This window comes from Micrasema longulum, unplaced genomic scaffold (genome assembly GCF_059751315.1).
Source record: "Micrasema longulum isolate JH-2025_06_02 unplaced genomic scaffold, ASM5975131v1 h1tg000031l, whole genome shotgun sequence".
Lineage (NCBI taxonomy): Eukaryota > Metazoa > Arthropoda > Insecta > Trichoptera > Brachycentridae > Micrasema > Micrasema longulum.
The window spans coordinates 823,138-840,755 of NW_028277238.1; the positions used below are offsets into that span (position 1 = coordinate 823,138).

Consider the following 17,618-nt stretch of genomic DNA (forward strand, 5'->3'; position numbering starts at 1 on the left):
ATTTTACCTAATTATTTCTATATGTATGAATTAAGATATTTTATTTTGTAATGTACATATATATGAATAAATAAATGATAAAATGATAAATAAATGATAAATTGTCGGTAGTCGATGCATACACGTGTGCTGCCATCTTTCTCGGAAACCATTACTACGGATACCGCCCATGGTGGATCCAATTCCTTCATTATTCCCTGACGCAGCATCTTGTCAATCTCCACCTGAAGCTCTGACTGGTGGACTGGTAATAAACTAATATTAAACACATCAAAAACTGAACAACTATGGGTGGCTTCAGCCAGACGACAGAATTTGATCCAGGATACGGCCGGACCCAATGTAGGGAATACCGCTTTACCCACCGTTAAACTACTGGGAGTTTTATTCAATTCTGACCTTTCTCTTGACGCTCAAATTAGTAGAACGATAAGTTCATGCTTCTACCAGCTGAGTCAAATTAAATGCATACGCAAAAATTTGCCGGTTGATGCCGCCCGTCAATCAATAAATGCGTTTGTAGTGTCTAGAGTCGATTATTGTAATGGTAACTATGCAGGTCTACCAATGAACAAAATGACTCGCCTACAATCTGTATTGAATGCCGCAGCGAGACTTATTTTCGGAATCTCTAAGTTCAGTCATATCACTCCACTACTTCGGGAACTACACTGGCTACATTTTCCACAGAGGGTCGAATACAAACTCTGTTGGCTTATGTATAAGTCACTGCACAACTCTGCTCCGGAATATCTAAGGGAACTATGCATTCCAGATGAACTAGCTGACAGGCGTCTCACACTTAGATCAGCTACGTCTACGGCGAGAGGAAAAGTTATTATACCTCTACACAAACAGTGCACTAAATTTAGTGAACGCGCATTTGCGGTCGTAGGCCCTATGGCATGGAATGCTCTCCCAGCAGAGGTGCGAGGCTGTGAAAGTGAAGTGATGTTTCGGAAAAAACTTAAAACCTACTTGTTCTCTAAATCATTTGAATAAATCCGTAGCATGTGACAACAAAATAAATAATTTTAATTACAAATTTTAAAAAATCACTGTGAAGCGCCCTTGAGGTATTTTATTACGAAAATGGCGCTCTATAAGTTATCCATAATAATAATAATAATAATCGGTATAGGGATACCGCAACGGAGAAGTGTTCATTCGTTTCAATGCAGTGTTCCAATCTTGTGGATGCAAACACGGTAGCAAATATCGACGCTTGTCTTTGAAGGAGCTTGTTCAGTCACTTTCTTTTCGTGACTTTGAGGTATGGCGCATCGTTATCGTGCAAGGAAAATTCTTCAACCTCTACTATACGTAAGCCTGCCCTCGTCAACTTTCAATGGGAGTGATCAAACAACTCATATGAATTGTACATTATTTCGTGAAGTTCATCGTCATCCAATGCGGCATCAAAAAACAAGTTAAATCATTAAATTTCTTCATCGTTGCCCAAGGACTTTCTTGAGGTGGAGACCATGGGGCTTAGTAGTGGCGGTGGTTCATAGACGTCCCACTCATTCTTCTCTTTCGGAGTAGCTAGGAGAAGGCTGATCATCATCTCTACCATGAGCCGCAATTTATCAATTAAATCAAGATTCGCTTCCCCTTCTTGCTTGGCACCGTGACAAAACACATCCTGGATGTACCCTCATCCGTTCTTGATGGATCCTCGGTGAACGACCAGGCTCATTGGGGTAGATTAAGGATGATTCCAGCATCCTTAATAAAGTTAACTCCAAGAAGAGTACAGTTGTCTTCGCATCTGGGGAGTACAATAAAAGACGTGAGAATTATTTGTCCCCTTCTACAGTTGTTTGAATTGTGTCTGTAATTTTTTCTTTGCCTACGTCATCGGCTAAAATGATTTTCATGTTCTTGGCCACTAAATTGTGGGCTGTCTTGAGTAGACTTCGGTCGGGTGTTGGCGGAGGACAAAGCTCTTTTTAAATTCGTTGTTCCTGGGCACCTTGAGTTTCTCTCTTTCAACAAACATTAGCTTGGTGACCATTTGCATAGCAGTAACTGCATTTCACTCTTTTGTCTGCTCTTTTTTGATGGGAGAGTGATTTTCCACAACAATTTTCTCTACTAAAAGGTGGTTCAACCATAACGCACAATGTAAATTATTATTAATTAGTGATTTTTTTGGTCAACATAATCGACCAAATGTGTCCATAATCGGGAGAATAGTGCGCAAATTTCAGCAAACCGGGTCTGTAGGAGATGTGAAAACATGCATGCTCGCCCAGTTCGTTCTTCGGAAAACATTGCTACTGTTCGTGATAGTGTGGCAGAAGAGCCGTCAACCTCGACTCGCCGTCGTGCTCAACAATGAGGAAGTTCAGTGTCTTTTTTGAATTTTTTAATAGAATGTTAAACTAAGCCAAATTTTGTTTTATTATTTTTATATGTCGTATTATCAGCGCTATGATTTTTTAAAGTTTTGTATTTCTGAAATAACTCAGCGTGTGACGTCAGAGATTGTTCTCTAACAGTTCTTCCGATTGGTTCGTTTACGGTGACCAAACCGGATTTCCTTCAAAGCTCTCATATCATTGGATGGTTCATATGAACCAGTGATGTTATTCAAAGTAGTGCATTTTTATTAAAATATATAATTTTTTTTGTAGATTTTCAAGAAATTTTGCTGTACAATTTAATGCTCTAATTTTTACCGCGCGCAAGAAAACATTTTTTGTATCCGATTTCCCGTAGGGCTGAAGTTCCTCATTGAACATCTCACGAATTTTAGATAAAGACTTGAATTTACACGCTTACAAGGTCCAATTGTCTCAAGTGCTGAAGCCTAGTGACCATTTCAAGCGTCGTCAATACACCGAATGGTTGGTTGAACAAACAGAAGTGAATAGTGACTTTACGAAGAAAATCATCTTCAGCTATGAGGCACACTCTCACCTCAGTGGATTCGTTAACAAACAGAGTTGTCGCATTTGGGCAATTGAGAATCCACAAGTGATTGTTGGAAAGCCAATGCATCCACAAAGAGTGACTGTTTGGTGCGGTTTATGGGCTGGTGGCGTTATCGGGGTGTACTTTTTCGAAAAATTGTGGACTGGCTGCTTTCTGCATAACTTTGCCCATTATGCCTCAGCGTCGTCAAAATATGGACCATCGGATAGAGGTATGGCACCAAAGCCGTGGCAAGCATTTGGCCAATATTTTATTTCACACATAATTGTCATAGATCTTTCTATCATAATAAAAAAATTAAGATAATTCTCTGAAAACTTTTTGTTTTATTGTAAATAAACTTTTTATTTTTTTACTTTACGCATAAAGAAAACTTTTTGTTTTATTTACAATTAACATCGTGCGTTATGGTTGAATCATCCTTTACATTTTTTCTTCAAATATATGTGCCTTGTTTAATAAGTCCACACATGGTGAACAGGTGAAGATAACTCTTCCATTAGCATTCTTTGCTTGTCCGTGGAGGCAAACATTCTATTTATTGGAAAAAAAAATCCCCGTAAACCTTATAGGCTGCTTTCTTGGGCGCAAATGCATGTCTCGCGAGATTTGATGTTTCCTCGCAAGAACAAACGTCCCCTTTTTCGCTGAGCGACCGTTCAGCTGCTTCATCCGTCAGCAGGAGAGATAAGCCCTTCACGGAATTTTCATCATTGATGTTCTCAGCATATATTTTTTTTCAAAGAGAGAAATACTGTAGTTATTATTTACTCAAATATTTCAATTTTCAGACCATTTTCTAAAAGTCGTAAATAACTTGTGCTGGAAAAATGGAAATCGAATTGTGGTAGAGTGGGATTTGAACCTCGGACTTTTGGCCTGCGAGTCCACAATACTACCACGCCATCACAAACCGGTTCATACATAGGTATAAAGAGATTGCTGCGATAAAACTCAACAGTATTCCTATCTCGCATGTCTTCTAGCTGTCACAACTTGCAGATTTTTAATCGTAGATAAAATCTCGTTACATTGTTCCTGAGTAAATGTTATTCGTCCATTTTCGGCTGTGACGTATGAACTGAATTTTGAAGTTTCACTCAATGATTTTACTGCCCACTAGTTGTAGAACACACAAATTGTTGTTAAAGCATATTTTATTAAATATAATTTGTACACAGGTTTAAATTCGGTTATAAAAAGAAATAAATTATGTAAACTGACAGCTCATACAAATTTGGCGGTGATGTTTCTCTGGCATAATTTTTTTGAGAAACTTTAATTTAGCCATACAGCATTTTTTTGTTTATTTAGCTTTCAGTTTTAATATTGGAGTTTGAGTAAGTGTGGCTAAAAAAAAATTTTTTTTTTCACATCTAACTACATATTCGGAATAAATTGATGTCGAATAGCGCTGTAGCTCCTATTTTTCCTCCTCATATTATTTTTTAAAGAAATAAAACAAAATCAATATATTTTTAAGTTTTTTAATTCACAATATTATTAAAAAATGTACATCATTGGTATGTGATATAAAAATAACAATTTGTTAAAATTAATTATGAAATGTTTATGTGGTATGTTCCCAAACAAAAGGCGGCCTCCGTGGTGTAGTAGTTAAGATGCTTGACTCGCACACGAAAGGTTCCGGATTCGATTCCCGGTGAGAACACAAAAATTAAATCTGTTTTTTCTCAAACCTGTATGTTCTGTGCTGTAATTCACTACTGTAATTGGGCCTTCTGGCCTGTTGTGGTGCAAAAAATATATACTAAAATATGCATATTAAAATACATACTATGGTGGAATTGCATTGTAATTATGAATGCATATTTTTTACATATAAAAAATAATTGATAGCTCAGGGCATCTTCGTTTGAATATTGTAGTCTTACTATAATTTATACAAATCAAGATATTTATTTTTAAATACAATATTTTGCAATGGAGTACTTCCAGAGAATAACTATTTAAATTCTTAAGTTTCAATTAAGTGATGACTGAGTGGCAGGTTGTACCCAGTTAGGCAGACTACACACAAATTGTTATGTTAAAGGGACCAGAAAGGTTTGAAATTTCGAAAAAAAACAATATTTGGTTTTTTACATGATCGGTTAATACAATATTTCTGCTAAAAGAATTTGTTGAATTTTGCATTAGAAATATGGCATGGATGATAGTGGAAATACAGATAAGGTTAATGGAAGTATTAGCACCAGAATAGTATATATGTAAGGGTTATTGCAGATGGAATTAAAAGCTAATGCTGCGTCTGTCCCTTTATCAGGTTTGAAATGAGGCCAAATTAACTTTAAATAAGTGGTCACGTAAACTTGGGGTGGTTTCTTAGATTGGGAGTTTGCTATAAATTATTATTATTAAATCCCTGAAAGTCGACATTATAATATAGTCATAATGATCGCCACACTTGTATGTGAAGATGCATGAATGTAAAAGAACAATGCTTCTGTATAAAGATTCTATATATCGTCTGTGTATATGTAATTCAATACTGCGGAAGAACCATTTGTCAAAATGTTCATGTACATTGTGATTTTGTTAAAAAAATGATTTAAAAGCATTTTTTTTGTGTTGTTGATTTATATTAGAAAATCTGTTTTTATTATGTTAGCATGGCATATTCGCTGTTTTACCTATATGCAAATGCAGTACGTGTCATCCACTGTATTGAATTTAGGGATATACAAGGTATTGCTTGCTTCTTTAGTGGAGATGATTCATTCTCAATACTGAATTTCAATTTAATGCAAACTCTACGAGCGAGTTTGTTTGAAAATGTCCTAACAAGACGAAACGCGTCACAATATACCCTTTGTATATTTTATAAAAAATAAAGTAGAATTATAATCCAATAAACTTGTTTTATTTTGGATACATTACCAAATTAAAAACGCCATAAGTATTTAGATTTTTTGCTCATATCAAAGTTACATAGACGGTATATTATTTATTCACAAATTTCTAATAGCAAATTGTGCATTCATTTTCTTAGAGAAATGTTTGACGGACAATCATGTCAGCCAGTTTTAGTTTAATAAACTGCTTGAATTTGAAGTGCTAGGGTTTTTAGATCGCCATTTGATTAAAAATGTATTGATAAAACCGTAAATGGTGCAAACCAAATTATTTGGATTTCACGATTTTTTTAAAAAGCACTTTAAAGTTTTTTTTAAAATTTATTTATTTAATATAGTAAAAAAGTTACGACATGATAACAAAAAGAAATACCTAATAAAGCAAAAGTACAGAAACAAAAAACCAAACAAAATACCACACCAAAAAAGAAGCAACCTCTTGTGCTTGCTGTGGGATTACAATATTAAGAATTTAAGTTCAAAATACATTTCAAAAAATAAATGAAGGTATATAAAACATTTTTTTATAAATAATTATTTTTATATTTTCAATGCACACTACAAAAAAACCTAAATTAAAATACTTAAAAAGGTACATAGACTTTCACAGTCACAGATATTACTATGTATGTTTTTTTTTTGGGTGATTCAATGTAGGTTGGATTTGTTCCGACATTTCAGCTACCGTTGCAGGAGCTAGTAGATTATGGTTTTTCAAAGTTTACCCTGAAGATGGCTCGTGCACCCAAAATGTTGGAACGAGTCCTACCTACAGGATCACCCCAAAAAGACTGCATATATTTAAAATACTTGGCAAGTAGTAATTGTATATTTTAAGTGCAGGGAGATATTTTAATTTAGAAAAAAATAATATATATTTTTAAAACACAATAATACATACAAAGTAACATCACAATCTTTGTGAAAGGAAATGATAGTAAATCCTTACAAAGCTTGTATTATGTTATGATTCATAACATTAAACTATAGTACTTTTAGATTACACAGGCAGGATGATGGTCAATCTTTGTGATAGTCAAAGTAAATGCAAAAAAAACTAACTACAAAACCTAAATAAAAGTCAAACAATTTTTTTTTTAATCAGTAAAAAAATTGGTCAGTCCCACAAAAAATATTTTGCTATACAATTATTGGACATAAATGAGATTAAAAAGTTGTTAAAATATGCAAAGTAATGTGGAAATTGGTTTAGAAATTAATTTTCATTTTGGTTGGTTTTCCCGGAGACAGTTGAGAACTGGATGGTCTCTTGGGGCTAAACTTGTTTGGTGAATTCATCACAACATCAACTGCAGTTTGTAGAATATGATGCTCCATTTTCTTGTATTCGTCACTAATTTGAGACAGATCTAAATCTGCATTTAATACTAACACCTGGAATTATTAAATGTAAGTAATTATCGTTGATAGTGGTTATTTTTTTTTTAAATAATGGTGTAACAGTACAGTCCTAAAAAGGCAAATGAATGCCCGTTCTAGGGTCCTCACATTACAAAGTTATAACTGTATTCATGTTAAAATCACCTGAAATAATTGGCATACAAGTATATTTATTATAATGAGTACTTAAACCAACTGGTCCAAGAAGAAGTTTAAAAATTGAAAAATTGTTTTCAGGCGTTGCCTAGTATGTGAAATAATTCAGTCAGATGAATCTGTTAAAAATGTCCTATACTTCTTCATGGACCAGGTAATTTATCAACAATATTTTGAGTTTGTCCAAATTTTTGTAGACAAGGACTGGATTCAACTCCCTGGGGAGCTGTTTATATAAAACAGATGAAAGAATCGAAGGAATACAGATGTTCAAATATAGGCAGAATGGTGAATGTTACAGTGTGTAAAGTGGCCACTTAAACCAGCCATTGACAGGTCATAAGCCCTGTAGATGCCTAGACTTCCATATTACCTTCTCTTAAGTGTTCTTCATCTCTGTTGTAATATGTTAATATAAACAGCTCCCCAGGGAGTTGAATCCAGTCCTTGTCTACAAAAATTTGGACAAACTCAAAATATTGTTGATATATAAGATTGTTTTGAAAAAATAGTGATGTGAACATCAGTATTTTATTTTAAAATAAGTAGATTGATCGATAATGTTTTATTTCCAACTTAATTTGCAGTTTTTAGCTTGTGTTTTTGAAATACTGATTGATAAAATTATTAAATAAACTATAAAAATGAGTTTCTAAACCTACTGCAGATAAAATTGTATTTTTATGAACATTATTATTTCGTATATGAGAAATCTGTTTTTTGCAAAAACTTCTTCAACAAAACCGGTTCCGGTATTTTTAGATGCATTTCACATGCTGAAAACTGAAAATAAATTAATTACAGGCTATTGCATTTTTCAGGGACTGCGAGGGTAGGTCAATTAAGTGGGCACATATAAAAATCTGAATAAACTCCAGGAAAAAGAACATTTTCACTTGGCTAACAAGTTTTAGCGGGGCCATATTTTTTTCAAAAATCTAAAAATTAAAGTCAAATTGGCATCACAATTATTCAGTAACAGCATTGCTGATGCAATAAATTTTTGTTCAAAAGAATTACTTTTACCTGACTCACATAATTCAGGTGGTACCGTTGTTTTTTTAAGAACCATATACATAAATATTAACCACTTCGATTTTTAAAAACCCCTTTTTGCAAGAAACCAATAAAATATTTTAAATTTTTTGATTAAGATAGTTTTGCTACACATTTGCATTTCGACAGCATTTAGCCTGATTTTATTCTTGTTTTTTCAGTTCCATACTTTACTCCTATACATCAGGTAAAGGTAGGTTTATCATTTAAGGTTATCTAGCAAGTAAATACATAATAAAATTTAGATACTTATAAATGTAAATTTTTAAAACTGCATTCAGTTTGCTAAAGTACATTGATTCCTTTCCTGGTGCAGTTTCTATATTTTGCAATTATTGTGTTTTTTTTAATACTATTTTCCGTTTTTAATAAATATGTTTTATGATAAAATAGTATATATTTCTTTTTCCTCTAAATAATATAATAAACTTAATTCAAAATACTTCTGATTACAAAGCAGTCGGAAACTACATACAAAATAAAATATGAATAATTAAATGGTCGAATTTTATAAATAGAAATATCGATTGTTTCGGGACAGCAATATTAGAAAAGGTTATCAATATAATAACCGCAAGTATCAACGAGATAGAAGACTGACTATTTTTATTGGTCATTTACGTTCTAAATCCAAAAGGACTTTTGTAAACTAGCCACATCGGTTCTCATAGTAAATCTTACTATTGGCACTTCTAGTGATTATCTATTCAGTGGGATTAACAAATAAAAAAAAATTAAAAAACACTGAACCTCCTCATTGATTTATCATTGTAAAGTATCGGAAAAAATTGCGACAAAGAAGGAAATCCATGAATTGCATTATCATTTCATGTCCGCTCCTTAGTTCAAGCATATTATGGTGTCCACGAAGACCCTCCTGGCATCTCTCTCAGATGTCAGCTCATGTGCATCCTACCAAATCATTTTTCTGACATGAACTGTCAGAACTACAGGACGGATATCCAGGACATCGAAAGCGTGAAGCCTTGTAAAGAAGGCAAGCGTGATTATAACTCTCAGGAGACATCCGCAGTATACAGCTTGTATGTATGCAGTATAAATTGCAAGTATACTTAAACCGTTTTTCACCTGAATATTGGAATTAGGAAGTTTAGTGGTTTTTTTATTTGTTAATAGTATATCAAACTAAGCCAATTTTTAAAAAAATAATACGAAGGTTGTGTAAAAAATAAGGTTCCCAATGCTGTAAACTCGCCGCACGAAATGCTAGACGAAATCCAGCAACACTGCTGTGTGCGCTGGTCCCCCCACTCTAGATCCTGCCTTAGTAAAACTCGCTGCGACGTTCAGTGCCGGCCTGACAGCCATTCGCGAAGGAACCCCTGTTCGCCATCACCGCCAGGTGCGAAGTTCGTGCAGTAATCCAATTTTTGCACGCTAAAAAGTTACCACCGGTTGATATTCATAGGCAGTTGTGTGAAGCAAAGAAGCGGAAGGCCATCGATCTCGGACGAAATTGTATCAAGATTAAGTGAATTCTGTTGGAATATCGGAGGATAACGATTCGGAAACTGGCTACCCGGGTTCCTGAGATTTGTGAAAAAACAATCTACACGATTTTGACTGAAAGGTTATGTTATCACAAAGTGTGTGCGCGGTGGGTCTCGCACATGCTTTCAGAAACCCACAAAGCCAAACGCGTCACTTGTGCCCAGGAGTTTCTTCGAGAATGCGCCGAGAATACCAAAGATTTCTTAGACTCCATTGTTACCGGGTATAAAACGTGGTGTCACTACGTCACCCCGGAAACAAAACAACAATCGCGACAATGGCGCCATACCGGATCGCCTAAAAAAGTTTGAAAAAGTAAAAGTTCAAGCAAACGCTATCCGCAGGGAAAGTGATGGTTACTGTCTTTTGGGACCGTAAGGGCGTCCTGTTTGTTGAGTTTATGACACTTTTAAGATACTTCACCGTACAATTTGATGCTCTCATTTTTAATGCATGTAAGAAAACATTGTTTATATCCAATTTCCCATAGCACTGATTGTTAGCTGTTAGCTTGTAATCTCTAGGTGAAAAATCGAGTGTACATAACAACGAGGAACGTCAGCCCTATGAGAAGTTCGATTTAAAAAATGTTTTCTAATGCCGGTAAGAATTAGAGCAGTAAATTATACTACAAAGTTTCTTAAAAATGTATGAAAACAACATTTTAATAAAATCAAACTACTTTGAACAATGTCACTAGTTCATATGAATCAACCAAGAGAGTTGTGGAAGATTTCTGGTTTACTTACGGTCAACGTACCAATCAGCAGAACTGATCAAGAAGAAGTGGAAGAGAACTCGAGACGTCACACGTGGAGTAATTTCAGAAATACAAATCATAGCGCTGATAATACGATACATAAAAAAAAACCACTGAGCCTCCTCATTCCATTATAATTTATATATATTGCAGTGTAAAATTCGACATAGCCAAGGATTTAAGAGAGATTGTTGGAAATACATGATCAGTAAAGGCCAATACCATGTAATTAAGGCATGATAATAATGATCAACAAGTATTTATACCAAGATAAGATACCAAACTGTGAGTATGTTAGTACTCATGCAGCGTCAGAAAAGTTCCTTCCAATTTTTAAATGAAAACAAAATATAAATATAGAATAACTTCTATGTATAGATTGGGCCAAAAGACAAATTCAGCTTAACAAATGGTCAAATATGATATGCAGTATTACTAACCGGAGCGGGGCAGCGAAAACTTTTTCCGTGAATTAACCAATTCTCATGAAGTACATGCAGATCTTCCAAATAATCCAAGGGGACATATTGCTCTTCAGAGCGAGCCCTTTTCTTAATGCGCTCGTGAACAATGCTGGGTGTTGTTCTTAAGTAAACTGCAAATAAAAAATACATAATCATTTTTTACTTCACAAGCATATCTCTAAGACAAATGTGCGGTCAAACTATAAGGTACACAAATGTTGAAATAAAAAATTCTCTTAAGACTCTTAAGGCTGCAATGGTTTTGTTGTGCAGAATGGCTAAAAAGATTCATGATGCAAATACTAGAGAACGCAGAAAAGTTGAAGACGAGAGGGACATGGCATGACCAAATTTAACTAATGCATGCAGAGGGAGCGAGGTCTGTATGCGAAGATAAACGGGTGTCGCATTCTATTCTGTCTACCTATCCCTATGTTTTGTTTTTTTAGGCTTATTGTGGATTAAAGTTAAAATTTCTAGTCCTAGTCTACAATAAAATATTACATAATGTAATGAGTTGGAATTAAATTAATCAATAAAGCGACAAAAATAAATGTTAGTTACCGATTAGATCCACAGGTATATTAACAGTAGAATCAATATAATTAAACCATTCATCAAGAATAGCCGACATAGCTGGATGCATCACACTGGATTGAATCATGTTCTCCACAAAACAATACCGAGCGCTGTAAATGGAACGTTCCATGAGTTTAATTTTGGTCGCAGTCTCCTTGGTGTGCATTTGCAGCATCGTTAACGTAACATAAGATTGGAATGGCATAGCCCATTTTTCTGGACATTTATACATTAAATCCTGGAATCAGAAATAACAAATTTAAATTGAATCATTATCTAAGTCTGAATAAAAAAATATATCTTTACATAAAATAAATAGTTTTTAACAAGTGATGCATAGTTTTGTTGAACTGTATTACATAATTTAATTACTTTTTATAGTTTACTTTGTTTTAATTAATAAATTTAATGATAGCGACTGGTTTCAAAAAACAAGTATTTCGTTGTCAAATCATTAATCAAATATTTTTTGTAAAAATAAATTTAATTAACCTGGCAATTTTAAAGGAGTTAATTACACATTTATTTTGTTTAAAATTTTCAATTATTTTGTAATTGTAATTTTTTATTTATTTATATAAGATTCCTTCAATCTCTTGTAAATGTCAACAACTTAAAACTATGTACTTAATCCAATTTAACCAGTAATTAAAAAAACAATTAATAAATAAAAATGAACAATACATGTAATACAAACCATTAAATTAAACAAATAAGAAACAATGAATCTACTGCCAAGCTGTATTTGTCCTGCAAATACGACTCTATAGTAACCCCCTTTAGCACCACAGCTTGTGCTTGACAACATCCTTAAATGTCTTTGTTGACTAGGCCTGAATACCAAAGGTAATTTATTATAGAATCGTATGCAGTTTAAGGAAAACCAATTATTAATGTTTTACAGTTTAGTTTATTTCTCGAGTTGAATCTATGGAAATCTCTGTTGCTTTTAAAATCATCAATATTTTTGTGTACATAGATCAAGTTTTTATAAATGTATTAACACGTGACTGTCAGTATATTGATTTCTTTAAACTTATCTCTAAGTGATTCTCCAGGATTCATATTGTTAATTGCTCAAACAGCTCTCTTCTGCAGCACAAAAACAGAGTCAATATCTGCAGCGTTTCCCCACAATAGTATACCGTAAGACATAACGCCGTGGGAGTAACTGAAATAGACCAACCTGGCTACATCAAGATGTTCAAACTTTTTCTCAGCGTAGGCTGCAGAACTAAGTCTGTTTGATAAACTAGCTATAAATGGACCCCATTAAAGCTTAGAATCTAAATAATTAAACTTAATATATGCTGACCGATTTCAATCCAACTGTTCCTTTGTAGAGTTAATTTTTACGCCTTGACGAGAGAACAGTTGTGTTCAACATACATATAAGATTTAATTTAGTGATTTAAAAAAATCAGCACATAGTTAAACTGATCAAAAGTTGCATAAAATTTTTGCCCCTGCATAAAATGTATTAAACCCATTAAAAATAAATCTTGACAAATATTTCCCAAAGCAGTACGAATTTTAAACACACATATGTACTTCAGAAATTGATGGACATTCTAGTTTTACTCAAAAAGTAGTGTCAAGTTCTAAATTGTACTGTTCAACACTAGTTTAATATACCACAGCTTATTTATAACATTACAAAAACCTACATTTGAAAAACATCAATAAAGCTTTTTTACCAATAAATTCCATCCATTCAAATTTCTCCACGATTCTACAGGCTCAGTAAGTAATGTAACATCTTCAAACTGGTCAAAGTGTTGGAGAAATGTGGTTTTGCCACTGCCTATATTGCCTTCAACGAGCACTGTAAATGGCTTCTTCTTAGAATATGTAGAGTAGCAGGTGGCCATATTTATCGCAAGTCTCCCTGGAATAAAATAGATTTTAGAATTGTACTTATATTTTGAGCGTAGCTGTTTTATATTTATGAATATTTGGGCGATGGTGAATAAATAACGAACTTGTTCCAATAATTAAATGGCTTTTGTCAAATTATGAAGTCTAAAATAAACATGACCCTTTTTAATGTCTAGAAGTATGCAAAATCATATATAATTTATGTTTGTAATCAGTTTTGTTATAAGGAAACAATATTTTAGTAATAGTAGATGATCATAATTTTTTTATAAATGCCATTTCTTTTAGCAAAGTTGTTATAAACTAGTATGAACTCGAACTTAGGAAATAATAATAGCACAACTCAAAAAACTCCTTTTTACAGGAGAGCAGTTTCACACACACCAGTGAAAACTAATATTCATTTGCAAGAACAAAGGCACAGCTTAAAGATTACTCACTTGTGCCTTGTTTGTAAAAGTTTTCAGAAATAACAATGGCATAATGATCATTGTGTCAGTATAATTTATTGCATTTGGATTAAAAAATCTATCCATAAAAATAAAAGATATTATGTTATTTAGGATATAGCTCAATTATTTTAGCAATGTAAAAATGTTTTTCCGCCTCGTAGTTAATGGTCAGCGCATATGCCTACCATGCAAGAGGTCTCATATTTAATTTCCCGACATGGCTGACATGAAATATTCAAAACTGCATTTTTACACAGGAATATTTCACAGTCCCTGGACTGTCACCTGAAGCGTAAGACTGATCATCTTACTTTCATGTAACAAAACAATGATCAAGATACGCTGCTATTGGTGTACCAATGCAATGCCCTATGCACCATTATGTGCGGAAAGGGAGTGATGATGATGAAAAAATAATTGAATTTAAGGAAACCTTTAAATAAATTAGATCGGGTTGTGGTCCTGTGGCTAGTGTCTCGGACTCACGGACTAAAGGTCTGCGGTTCAAATCCCACTCTACCCCAACTCGATTCCCATTTTCTAATAGTGAGTTATTTACAACTCGTTAAAAATGGCTGTCAAAATTAAATATTTGGGTAAATCATAAGAACGCAAATATATATTTTTTTTTTTTTAAATATAAAAAAATAAACCTCTCAAAGTCATTCAAATTTTGAAATCAAATAATAAATTTCATATAATATTACGAACAAGATTCGAAAATGAAAAAGGAATTTTAAAATACGTTAAAACTGAATTTTGGGGTATTATTAAATGTTACCTCAAATTGAAAAATATTGTCTTCAAAAAGAATTGAGAGATAAATGTATTATCGGCAAAATAATACATTATCTCTCAGAAATCTGTTTTTAAAAAATATTGAGAGGTAAATATTGTAATAATAATACTTATATAGAGAATTACCTTAAAATTAATTATTTAACTCTCGCTGCATTGCATACGTACGTCTACATATGTAGGGTAATAAATAAAAAGAGTTAACTATTCAATTGAAGTCTCAACTTTTTCAATTTAAATATCTTTTCTTAGTTTTAGCTTACGGGGGTAGCAATTCGCCCCGTATAAGCAGATAAAGTTTGTACTGGAAGAAATCATACAAAAAACTTAACATTGTGCATTATTCGTTTGTAACAGATGGGCCTGCACGGCCTCTGACTGAAAGAATAATTATATCGATAACATTAAAATTTGGGCTCCTAAAGGCCATATTAATATTTTCAAGAATTACATAATTAATTATGCGAACAGAAATACATTCAAGAAAATTTCTGCATACTTATCAAAAAGACAATTTTAGACTCGCTCACGTGTCGCTCACGTGCGAACTGAATGTTATACTATTTTTTAAATAGCGATTAATCCTTTAGTAATAATAATATAATTATACAAACACTAGTCTAACAAAACACTAGTCCATGACACTAGCCACAAGACGATGACCTGGTTTTTTTCATAAAGCTTGTAAAGGACAATTTATATGTACCTAGGTATACAAATGTGTGTTATTATAATACATGGTAGGTGTGTTAATCGTTTATACTTACGGGATAACATTACTGGACCAAAGAGATATTTCAAACTAAGTATTTCATACAATTAATCAACATAATAAAACTTTATTTTTGTAAGACTGCTTTGTCAATTATTTCATATGATGCAATACACATTAATGGCAGGCAACAATCTTACATTTCAGATAAAACCATATATAGTTATTGTGTATAGGTACTGAATATATTGTGCCTACAATTAGAGGAGTTACTACGCTGGATAAAGTATTGCAATTTAGATTATTGAACCAATAAATGAGATTGTGAATCAAATATTGAATGCGATCTAATATTTATGAAAAACAATTTCTTATGTTTTTACCTGGTTAGGTTATTCGCTCAAGAGGAGTTAGAAGATAGTATTTCAATAATAAAAATCAACGGGGTACTTTGTGGCCAATTGAAATCACTCAAAGCACAAATCTGATAGGTAAGTGAAGTGAAGGCCACAAAAGTAAGTAATTACTTGTACTATTTAATCAGTGTTTGAATACAAATTACAGTGAAAGACAATAAACGCGAATGAATGGAAAAAAAGCAAGCTAGCAGTTCCCGCGCAATTTATTTTATTTTGTGCCTTGAGTGTGGTAAGATAACTTAGATAACATAAACAATTTTATTTTGAATACGAGGGAAATATAAAATCTACTCACTCAGACTTAGAAACATTTTAAAGCGTAAGAAAGGTAAACATATTCAATACACGGAGAAAATATTTTTTTGGATTCCTTTATAAACAAATAAGCCCAAACTTCAAATTGTACGTCTTTCATTCTACACATATTTTGATTTTTTTACATGTATATAGGGATGCATACGATACATCGATGTTTTCAAAACATCGATACATTGCTTAAAAACATCTGATAAAACATATCAAGTTCTTTTTTTTTTTAAAGTCGAATCGATATATCGAAATGACAATATATTTTCTTCGGAATCTGTCGCTACACCTATCCTCAGGATGCCACTTATGACAAAAATTGGCAAAAACGTCTTCAATATCCGATGTTCTTTACGATATATCAATGTATCTAGACAGAGATTAAATTATCGGATGAATTTACTAATCGAATGATTAGTACTTGAATTAATAAAAATCATCAACATCTTCGAAATTCGTAAATCCAAAAATCCAGGTGGAAGGGTGCCCAAGGATTTCGCTAAATCTGAGAATTGCCCCCCAGAATACCAAAAACAGATTCATTCACTCATTTATTCCATTGAATTACTACATTCGGACTTTCATTCGAATTAATTTAGTAATCGAATGTATTAAAATATTTTCGTTCGAACAAATCATTTCTAGTTTTAGACATCTACATATGTTAATGAGAAACTCCCTAAGGGATATTGGATACAAAAATGTTTTCTTACGTGCCGTAAAACATTGAGCATTAAATTATGCCACTGAAAATATACGAAAAAATATTTTAAATAAAACGAACTACTTTGAATGACGTCACTAGTTCATATGAATAAACCAATGATAAGAGAGTTATGGAAGCTTTCCGGTTTACTTACTGTCAACGAACTAATCGGCGGAACTGGCCGAGGAGAAGCAAAAGAGAACTTGGACTTTTCATCCGGAGTAATTTCAGAAATACAAAACTTCAAAAAATCATAGCGCTGATAAAAAAAAATAGATATTGTTTAATAGTATATTAAGAAATAAAAACATAATTTAAAATAAAACCGCTGAACTTTCTCCTTCTAAGGGGGTCGATGGATCGATGTTTTGGTGAGCGATGTACATCCCTATATGTGACTATATGATGTATAGTCTGAAGTTGTACATAAATATTTCCTACACTAGAATAAAAGACTCAAAATCACCATAGACTATATATGTCATTAAATTTTTGGAGCGCGTTCGAATTCGAACGTTTAACAAAATAATATATTTTACATATTACAGCCGGCCTTTGACTTTCAGACATTCTACTTTTGCACATGTTAAAAAACTAAACTTT

General features: G+C 33.0%; 1 protein-coding gene across 4 annotated transcripts; it reads right to left on the reverse strand.

Moving 5' to 3' along the window:
• Positions 1-6,883: 6,883 nt before the first annotated feature.
• On the reverse strand, positions 6,884-16,443 carry dnk (deoxynucleoside kinase). 4 transcript variants are annotated; one of them, XM_088224404.1, is made up of 5 exons: positions 16,299-16,443; positions 13,442-13,632; positions 11,730-11,982; positions 11,142-11,296; positions 6,884-7,211 (listed from the first exon to the last, which is right to left on the reverse strand). In XM_088224404.1, exons 1-5 carry the CDS (start codon positions 16,312-16,314, stop codon positions 7,026-7,028), a joined length of 801 nt encoding a protein of 266 aa, XP_088080530.1. In that variant the 5' UTR covers positions 16,315-16,443; the 3' UTR covers positions 6,884-7,025. The 4 variants fall into 4 exon arrangements, with proteins under 4 accessions (XP_088080530.1, XP_088080549.1, XP_088080538.1 ...); XM_088224423.1 differs by lacking the exon at positions 16,299-16,443 and adding an exon at positions 15,968-16,173; XM_088224412.1 differs by lacking the exon at positions 16,299-16,443 and adding an exon at positions 15,640-15,986.
• Positions 16,444-17,618: the final 1,175 nt, after the last annotated feature.